This window comes from Galeopterus variegatus, unplaced genomic scaffold (genome assembly GCF_000696425.1).
Source record: "Galeopterus variegatus unplaced genomic scaffold, G_variegatus-3.0.2 Scaffold3852, whole genome shotgun sequence".
Taxonomy (NCBI): Eukaryota; Metazoa; Chordata; class Mammalia; order Dermoptera; family Cynocephalidae; genus Galeopterus; species Galeopterus variegatus.
In genome coordinates this window covers 264,355-274,800 of record NW_007729963.1, presented here as the reverse complement: position 1 = coordinate 274,800, position 10,446 = coordinate 264,355, and the positions used below count along the sequence as shown (strand labels likewise).

At 43.2% G+C, this 10,446-nt stretch overlaps 1 protein-coding gene across 1 annotated transcript in view; it reads right to left on the bottom strand.

The window, feature by feature from the left end:
- Positions 1-8,434: 8,434 nt before the first annotated feature.
- Positions 8,435-10,446, bottom strand: part of LEO1 (Leo1, Paf1/RNA polymerase II complex component, homolog (S. cerevisiae)) — a 43,797-nt gene continuing 41,785 nt past the window's right edge. Inside the window, exon 12 of the mRNA XM_008586149.1 lies at positions 8,435-8,680. Coding sequence (XP_008584371.1) covers positions 8,576-8,680 — 105 coding nt within the window. The 3' untranslated portion in view covers positions 8,435-8,575. The remainder of the gene's footprint in view (positions 8,681-10,446) is intronic.

Here is a 10,446-nt window from a genome sequence, read left to right as displayed (position 1 = left end):
CACTGAGGGTTGCGATCCGTTGCCGGTCACGAAAAAAGACAAAAAGGAAAAAAAAAACAGAAATATAATATATCAAAATTTGTGAGATACAGCCAGAGAAAAGTTTATGGCATTAAATTATTATTTTGGAGAAGAAAAAAGATCTCAAATCAATACTTGAAGCTTCCACCTTAATAAAATAGAAAAGTAAGGACAAAAGAAACCCAAAGCAAGTAGAAGGTAGGAAATAATAAAGAACAAAAAATCAATAAAATTGAAAATAGAAAGATAATAGAGAAAAATCAATGAAAACAAAAGTTGGTTCTTTGAGAAGATCTTTATGTTGTTATTGATAAACCTCTATTTAGGCTGAAAAGAGAAAAAACACAAATTACAAATATCAGGAATAAAAAAGGGGATATCACCACAAAACCCACAGATATTAAATGAATAATAAGGGAATAATGCATATAACTCTACACACATAAATTCAACTCAGACTAAATGACCTAGTTCTTTGAATCACAAACTATCAAAATTCACTGAAGAAATAACCTATTTAATAGAAATAGACTTATTTCTACTAAAGAAAACTGAATCTATAGTTTAAAAACCCTCCAAAAGTGAAAACTGCAGGTCTAGATGGACTCACTAGGTTTTGATACTTAATAAATAAATGGTTCTATTTTTCCTTTAACAAATCAATTAACACATGGCAGACTCATGATACATTCTTTAGAGAAATTTTACTAGTGTTTTACTCTTCAAAAAACTTAGGAATTCTGTAAAAATGTTATGAACTTTTTGAAATTATCGGCTTTTAAAAAATGATGCATCCATAGTGAGCCTAAGTATACAAAAGAAACTTGTTCTGTGGAACCAGGAGCCAAGGCCAAAATGTATGTGTTGCTAGAACATGAAAAGCTTCCATTGCTTACAGCTGTTTTCCCAATTAATGTGTATAAGTCACTATGTTTAATGTACCCGTAGTAATGTGCAGCTAGATACGTAAATTGTACCATTTTACAAAGTTTAAGAAAAAGACATCCCCTGCAATGGAGTTACGTTGACTTTTGTCCCTTGTTTTAATCCCCCAGGTGCCACAAAGTAGGATAAATGATAGTTTTGATTGGGATTGTGGCTCCAAAAACATCTGTTAACCAACAGGTGCCAGGGCTTCCTGCTGAAATACAAAGCAACAAAGGAGCAAAATTTTGAACCAAAAAGGAAATAGTGGTTAACAGCATCTGACAACAATGCTGCTCAGGACCAGGACAACACTGACTGTATCTGCACACAGAAGCCTGTTTTGTGTACATTTATCCACATTTTTGTTAAATGTTAAGTCATTCGCACAGTATGCCTAAGTGCATAGTATGTCGTTTCATCCCATTTAAGTTTCTTGAGGGTTTTCTTCAGATGTCTGCTGAGTTGCTGCCCCTTACTTGAACTACAAGTACTGCAATCTTTTTCATTCTCAATATGAGTAGAGCTTTCTGAGCTATAAATTTAACAGGAACTTGGCCTGTGTGGCCACTGTGAGGGCCAAAAAGATATCCGCAGTCATTGTATTATTTGTATATAGGGTGACCGAACAAATAAACATATTGAGGATAATTGGAGCCAGGTTTCTTGCTTTTAGAGAAGCGGATAGAAGAGGCCATTCAGCAGGAGTCTGTACTGAGAGACCCTGAGCCGCCTATACAAGAGACTTTCTCTTGCCTTGTGGACTTCGCTGATGATAGATGCCATTATATATGCCCAACCTTATGGCTTAGTGGGCAGAAAACGCCCATTTCATGATGAGAAATTCAGCCTGTGTGGTAACTTGATGTCCCAGGATTAAGTGTTCAGAAGCCAGCCAGCAGTTGTTGTTCCGAAGTGGTTATCTACAAAAAGCAGGTGTGGATATGTTCCAGGCCCCAAGAGGCCAGAACTCAGTTCTCTTGCTGATACTGGCCAAAGGGTTCACATAGTAGTGGTATTTTCCACAGACATATCAAGCATCATTGGATCCTCCAGGTCATGAAGACCCAGTGGAAGAGCAGCCTGCCTTGCAGCCTAGGCTCACTGCAGAGTGTTCTCTTATTCTGGTCCTCACTCAAAACAGGCAGCATCTATGGCTTACTTGGCAAAATGTCAAAGTAGCACACTAAAATGTGTGTACACTGGCTCCCAAATCTAAAAATGTCCACCAAACATTCTTTTTGAGTGGTAGGTGGTTCAAGGTGCAGCACATTATCCTTCATTTTGGAGGGGATATAGAGACATGCTCCAGACCATTCATGTCCCAGGAACTTCAGAGGTGGCACGCCCCTGAATTTTGATGGAGTTTATCTCCCACCATCTGGTTTGCATGCTAGCCACAAAGTTTGCATGCTAGCTACGAAGGCATCTATATTACTTACCATTTTCTGCTCATCACACCCAATCAGCATAATGTCACCGATGCGTTGACCAGTGTGATGTGTGGAATGTCAAGATGATCAAGATCTCTGCAGACTTCATTCTAGCAGAGTGCAGGTGAGTCCCTGGAACTCTGAGACAAGACTGTGAAAGTGTGCCGTTGGTCTAACAGGTAAAAACAAACTGTTTTTGTTTGTCCTTACACATGATGTAGTCAATAGCTGTGTACCAGGTGTCAGCAGCTGTTGATTTGCTCCAATAAATACATGCATATGAAATAGTGACTGCTATTGGAATCATTATCTGATTAGGTCTAAGGTGACCCATCATTTCCAAGATCAATCTGCTATCTGCACAGGTTGAACTGGTCAGCTAAATGGGGGATATAAGAGGTATCATCACCCCTGCTTCTTTTAACTCTTTGATGGTGTCGTTCATCTCTTCAATTCCAACCCACTCCCCGCCACCCACACATGCAATGTTGTTTGAGTTTATTATCCTAGTAAGAAAAAGAAGTTCCAAAGGCTTCCACTTGGTCCTTTCTACCATAATGGTGCTTGTTACAGAGATCAGAAAGACAATATGGGGAATCACTCAGTTGACAAAATATGTCTATCCCAATCGTATATATAAGAACTGGAGAAATAGCCACAAGGTGGGTTTGCAAATCTGCTGGGCATACTATGAGATGATCTCGGGCTAAAACTCCATCTATCACCTGACTGCGAACTTTTTGAAGTCCGCTTGTACTTACGCAGTGCTTCAGGAGCCTTCCTCAAAGAGACCCAGTCTCCCCTTCAATCAAGGGACTCTGGGTCTGGGGACATATAATATTCATATATCTGAAAACCGATGAGAGGGAGTGATTATCCACTGTGGTGACTTGTCAGGATTTTAGCCATCAGATCTAGAGTTTTCCTATAATACAGATCAAGCAACACTTTGGTAGCCTGCCCATCTATTTAATTCCTAGGAACATTATAATCAATCAGTTACCACCAAAAATCTCTGTGGATCAAAACATTCTGGTTACTGCTACATCTCTACTGCACTTCTTTGTAATGTGCCCGTCTTGGCTCTGGCATTTAAACACTGTCAGATGGCCTCTATTCTTCTGGGATCCCATCATACCCATCTCAGTGGCAGCATCACCCATCATACCTGCCTACAGCTTTGGAAGGACACAGGTCCTCCCCTTACTAATGTATTTCTCAATGTCCTAGTGAAGGGAGTATCCTCTTGGGCCTCTCAGGGGATGTCGTTAGGAGTTGGGGGAGAGGTGCTATGCAGGTAACCCAAGATAAGTCTACTCCAACAGTCTCTCTAAGCCTTTGGATTCCCTCCTCCACATAAAGCCAGCGAAGCCTTGGCATCTCAAATTCAATAAATATTGGCCACCATTGAGTTTTAGTTAACCACCCAAGTACAGGGCTATGTCCGGTTACATGCACTAACACATTAAACCCAGAATATATAAGTACACCCAATAATAAATTTGGCCCAAACTCGTGTTATATTCTGTCCTTTATCTCATTCTTAGAATCCACTTCTACACATATCCCCCAGGCTTTTGCCTATATTTATTAGCAAAATCTTATAATTCTTTTGGTGTACAAGCTATTTCTTCTTCAGACTTTGTGCTTGCTTTGCTGGAGCACGATGAGATCCTGGCAGTGGGTCTGCTGGTAAAAAGGTGCATGAGAGGGCCGGCCCGGTGGCGCACTGCTACAGTGCGCGGCTTGGGAGCGCGGCAGTGCTCCCGCTGAGGGTTCGGATCCCACATACAGACCGGTTCCCACTCACTGGCTGAGCGAGGGGTGGGCGCAGCACCGAGGGTTGCGGTCCGTTGCCGGACACGCAAAAAGACAAAAAAAAAAAAAAGGTGCATGAGAGGGCCGGCCCGGTGGCGCACTGCTACAGTGCGCGGCTTGGGAGCGCGGCAGTGCTCCCGCTGAGGGTTCGGATCCCACATACAGACCGGTTCCCACTCACTGGCTGAGCGAGGGGTGGGCGCAGCACCGAGGGTTGCGGTCCGTTGCCGGACACGCAAAAAGACAAAAAAAAAAAAAAGGTGCATGAGAGGGCCGGCCCGGTGGCGCACTGCTACAGTGCGCGGCTTGGGAGCGCGGCAGTGCTCCCGCTGAGGGTTCGGATCCCACATACAGACCGGTTCCCACTCACTGGCTGAGCGAGGGGTGGGCGCAGCACCGAGGGTTGCGGTCCGTTGCCGGACACGAAAAAAGACAAAAAAAAAAAAAAGGTGCATGAGAGTACGCAGCTGGGTGAGTCTTGAGGAGAATGGGAACTGCCCCAAATGATGTTATTACCATGTTTTCAAGCAAGAAAAAGTAGTTTCCTCAGACACAAGGAAGCAAGCTGCTTCCCACAGGCAAGGGAAGCTCAGAGTCAATGGGAAATATGAGCTTTTCAGCCTCATCCAGGTACAAGCAGATATCCCCCGACTTAGTCCACTCAGGCTACCATAACCAACCACAGACTGGGTGGCTTAAATAATAGAAATTTGTTTCTCACAGTTCCAGAGTCTGGTAGTCCAAAATTAAGGTGCTAGCAAGGTAGGTTTCATTCTGAGGGCTCTTCTCTTGGCTTGTGAATTGCCACCATTTTTCTGTGTGTTCACATGACCTTTTTCTCCCCCCACATTTCTCTCTCTCACATGGCCTCTTTTTTTGTGTGCGTGGGGAGTGAGCCCTGGTCTTCCTTCCTCTTCTGATAAGAACACTAATCCCATCATGAGGGCCCCACCCTCACATCATAACCTCATCTAAACCTAATTACCTCGCAATGACTCCACCTCCAAATACCACCATATTAAGAGCTAGAGTTTCAACATATGAATTTTAGAGGGACACAGACTTTCAGTCCATAATATCTCCATTCCTGGTTTCTTTCCCAACACTGCATTTTTACATGAGAGACTTGTAGAGGCTGTGAATTCAATTGATGTTGTAATTCTGTAACCACACAACTAACTGTTGTGTTTGATTTTCAGCTACCTCAGCCCTGTGGCTACAGATGAGATTCCTTTAGAGCTGTAATGAAAGCTCAGTGGTTGAGCTGAATGTTTAAAGATCTAAGTTTGTCGTTTTCTTCCTGAGAGTGCTCCATCCCACACCACAGACCTTACAGGCATGATTACTGCCTAAGAGACAAGGGCAGCAGCCATGTCAGCCCTCAGCTACAGGAGAAAATCCAATTCACGAAACCACTGCACACCATGGATTACCAGCATCCCATGTCCCACTGGTGGAGAGTCCAGCTTGCATTCAAACCCAAGCCAACCCCTGAATTCCATTTTTGAGGATTTGTATTCAGGACAATCTAGTCAGGTTCTAGTCAGGAAACAGAAAACACACCAGTTATCTATACAGACAGAACTTAATATTTTAAAAATTGTAATTAGGCTTAAAGTTGCTGACTAGGTTACCAAAAGTATAAAAAGAGGAACTACAAGAGATCACAGAGGTAACAAATGCAGAAAACAACTTCTACCTCTACAGTTAAGAGGTGAAATTATTAAAATTTAAGACCTTACAGAAGAGCTAAAATCCATACCTGACTGAGAAGAGCAGCTGTCCAGTGCTGATGTCTTATGGCGGGGGAAATGAGGCTAGCTCTCCAAATGGTGGTAAATCTGTAAACTGGGTTCAGCTGCTGGAGCAAAGAAGTGTTGATGGGCCCCCTCAGAGAAACTGCAAGCCAACAGGAAGCCCCCAGAAAGTTCCATAAACAAACAGGAAGGAGCAATTCTGTCTTTGCCATCCAGGCTTCTAGTCTTCCTCTGGCGCCCCCTAACAGGGGGCAGCCGGGAAAGTATGGTCTGTGGAGTCTTGGCCCCAACATCAACATCACACACAGGGCCAGGTACTGAAGGGTGGAGATGAGAAACAAAAGCTTAATAACTGACACACCAAGTGTCTACTAGTTAAAAAAAAGAAGAATTAAGGCTCTTAAAAATCAGGCTAGGAGTTCTAATTTGATAAGCCAGGAAAGAGACACTGAAGATTCTGAATTAGGAAAGAGACACAATGGTGATTCAGGACCTTCCTCTCTTTTGATGTCACTTTTCTTTCTCTATAAACAGGCTCCAGGCTAGGCTTCCCACAATTGCCACTCCTAGATTGTACTAACAGCACCAGGAAGGAAGTAGAATAGAAGGTAGAGACTGTTAGTGAGGACAAGACTAGTGTATGTACAAGGGCACCATAAAGAAGGCAAACGTGTGGTGGATTTAAAACATATCTGCAAATTCTTTGCTATTCCTCCCATTGAGAGAAATCAAATTCCCCTCCCTTTGAATATGGGCTCGCATTAGTGACTCACTTCTAAAGAACAGAATGTGGCAGAAGTGAGGCTGTGTGATATTCAATGCTAGGGGTCACACAAGCTAATACAAAAACAAGTAATACAGCTTTCACCTGGCGCTCTCCCTCAGGGTGGTGCCCTCTGCAACCCAGCTGCTGTGCTGTTGAGAAAGCAGGGCCAGGACTAGGATATGACAATGTGACACTCACCTTGCTTATAAATACAAGAACCACCAAAATCTCAGTAATCAGGATAAATAACATTGTAATATAATATTTTTTAAAAAGTCAAAATTAAGGGCCGGCCTGGTGGTGCACTCGGTAGAGTGCGGCGCTTGGGAGCATGGCGGCACTCCCGCCGAGGGTTCGGATCCCATATAGAGACTGGTCCGCTCACTGGTTGAGCGAGGGTTGTGATCCCGTTGCCGGTCGTGGTACGGGTGCGACACCGAGGGTTGCCATCCCATTACCGGTCACGAAAAAAGACAAAAAGGAAAAAAAAAGTCAAAATTAATGCAAAAAATTCATGATAAACAAAATTCTAAATAAAGAAAATCCAATCCTGTCCTTGTCTGACTCTCCTCACTTGACTCATAGCTCTAATCCCAGCCCCACCAGATCCCATCTTTTTTTTTTTTTTTTTGTCTTTTTCCGTGTCCAGCAACGGATCGCAACCCTCAGTGTCGCCCCCATACCGGACCGGGATCGGCAACAGGATCGCAGCCCTCGGTGTTGCTCCCGCACCTCGCCCAGCCAGTGAGCAGGAACCGGTCTGTATGTGGGATCCGAACCCTCGGCGGGAGCGCCGCCGCGCTTCCCAAGCGGCGCACTATAGCAGTGCGCCACCGGGCCGGCCCAGATCCCATCTTTTTAAAAAATTTTGACATTTTGTTCAGGATTTTTCTACATTAAATTTCATTTTTTTAAATATTGTATTACAGTATTATTTATTGTAGTGGGTTGAACAGTGGCCCCCTCAAATTCACATCTCCCTGGAATGTGATGTTCTTTGAAAGAACTTTTACACATGTGATTAGATAAAATGAGGTCACACTGGAGTAGACTTGGCCCTAAATCCAATGAGTGGTGTCCTTATCAAACAAGAGAGAACTGGAGACACACAGAGACCCAGAACAAACACAAGAAAGAAAGCTACTGAAGACACAGGCAGAGATTTGAATCATACTGCCACAAGCCAAGGATTGCCCAGAGCCACCAGAAGATAGGAAGAGGCAAGGAAAGAGCCTTCCCAAGAGCCTTCTCCAGAACTGTGAGAGAATAAATTTCTGTTTTTTTTTTTTTTTTTTTTTTTTTGTCCTTTTTGTGACCGGCTGCACCATGCTCAGCCAGTGAGCGCTCCAGCCATCCCTATATAGGATCTGAACCCATGGCGGGAGCGCTGCTGCGCTCCCAGCGCCGCACTCTCCCAAGTGCACCACGGGCTCGGCCCAAATTTCTATTGTTTTAAACCCAGTTTGTGGTACTTTGTTATGGCAGTCCTAGGAAACTAATACAATCGCCGAGGTTATTCCTGCACCTCTTTAAACCCTGCGCCTGAGAAGATGGCCTCACTCCAGTCCTGGCCCTGGCCAGGAGGCTTCTTTGTGGGGATGGGAGAAATGGAGTGCAGGACAGAACAGCAGAAATTCACTAAAACCTAAGACTCAGTGTAAAGTGTTAACAAAATCAACTTACTTTGGAAAAAGTAGATTTCTTGAACACAGAGACTTGCTTTGAAATTTTATTATTACAATTAAAATTACACAAAAGCAAATCAATTCATTTGGATCAAAATAACTCATGTTTACATCATATTTATAAAACAAGCTGTACAATAAAATATATAAAATGTTCCCACATTCTGTACTTCAATCATCTTCTTCTTCCTCTTCATCACTGATCACATACTTCTTATGCTTTTTACTTGCTTTATCATCATCTTCTGCTTTTCTCTTTCCAGAAGGTTCACCTTCCTAAACAGATAAAATTTTTAAAAAATCTAAAAGTCAACAGAGAACATTTATCAAAAGTAACTCTGAACCGAATGGCCCTGAAAACTCAAAATAAAGGAACTGTTTTTAATAAGAACATTCACCACATGAATAAAACCAGTGGTCAAGGTCATGGCCAGTTTTCAAACCTACAGGTATTACAGGCATTCTAAAATGACAACTTTGCAGAGTTCATTGCAAACTAACCATAAAACCCAACCCCAGGCCGCAGCGGACCGTGAGAGAGAGCTATGTATGCAAGTGCAAGCTAATCTCTCTCAGGGAAACCGCTGTACATGGAGAAGGGTGTACAGGAAACTGGTAAAAGGGTTTGCAGCAGGAAGGGTCAGGGCTCTCCCAAGAAAGTTTTGCCTATATAACCATGTGTCCTGTTGGAATACTTTTACCATGATCAGGTAATTGCAAACTTTTTTCTATGCTTCTTCAGCCTTTCACCTCATTTCATAATCTAAAATTCAGTACTTTAAAGACTGTTAATTTTTTTTACATAACAATTTCTTGTTTTGGATATACTATAAACTCATATCATAAAGATCTAAAATTCAGTACTTTAAAGACTGTTAATTTTTTTTACATAACAATTTCTTGTTTTGGATGTACTATAAACTCATATCATAAAGATTTTTTTTTTCCTTTTTGTCTTTTTTCGTGACCGGCAACGGATCGCAACTCTCAGTGTTGCGCCCGTACCGGACCGGGACCGGCCACGGGATCGCAACCCTCGGTGTTGCTCCCGCCCCTCGCTCAGCCAGTGAGCGGCTGGTCTGCATGTGGGATCCGAACCCTCGGCGGGAGCGCCACCGAGCTTCCCAAGCGGCGCACTACAGCAGTGCGCCACCGGGCCGGCCCAAGATTTTTAAGAAAATATTTGAAAAAATTAAAGGCCTTCCATACACAAGTTTCTTCTGTTTAAAATCATTAGGTAACTGTTTTGCAACAATATCTTAGAATGTAAAACCAAATGGAGCTGGGGACCGAGCCTTCTTCATGCATCCAGGCATGCCGCCACTGTCACAGGGCCTGCTCAGGGTCTTGAGGCATGGATCCAGGGACTGAGCCCTCCTCCCACAACCAGGCAAGGAGCACACCAAAAACACCATTTCCACGTGGGTGGCCAACCACAGCCACCACCATAGCCATGGCGGCTGCAAAAGTGGCTAGATGCCACAACCAGAGTGCAGGTGGCCCGCCAGCCACTCAAGTGCACTGACACAAGGAGGGTCACCAGTGGAGACCAAAGAAAAGAAGAAGATACACAAAACCCATTCCAGAGTGATAGAAAAAGAATCTATTCTATGATAATACTGGGGGACCTGAACACACCTCTCTCAGCACTGGACAGATAGTCTAGGCAACAAATCAACAGAGTAATGTTTACTCTTCCAGAAGGAGAGAAGAAATCTAAGGTTATCAGAGGTGGGAGGGGGGAGGGAGAGGGGGATGAGGAGAGACCGAATAAGGGGTATAAAAAATAAGTATGATTTGTAATGATATATATGCTAATAATATTGATTTGATCAACATACATCAAAGTTGAACCTCCATATATGTATAATCAATTATGATTCAATTTAAAAAATTAATTAAATTAAATCATTAGGTACAATGTTCTTTTTTTTTTTTTTTCCCTTTTTTGTCTTTTTTCGTGTCCGGCAACGGATCGCACCCCTCAGTGTCATGCCCGTACCAGACCGGGACCGGCAACAGGATCGCAACCCTCGGTGTTG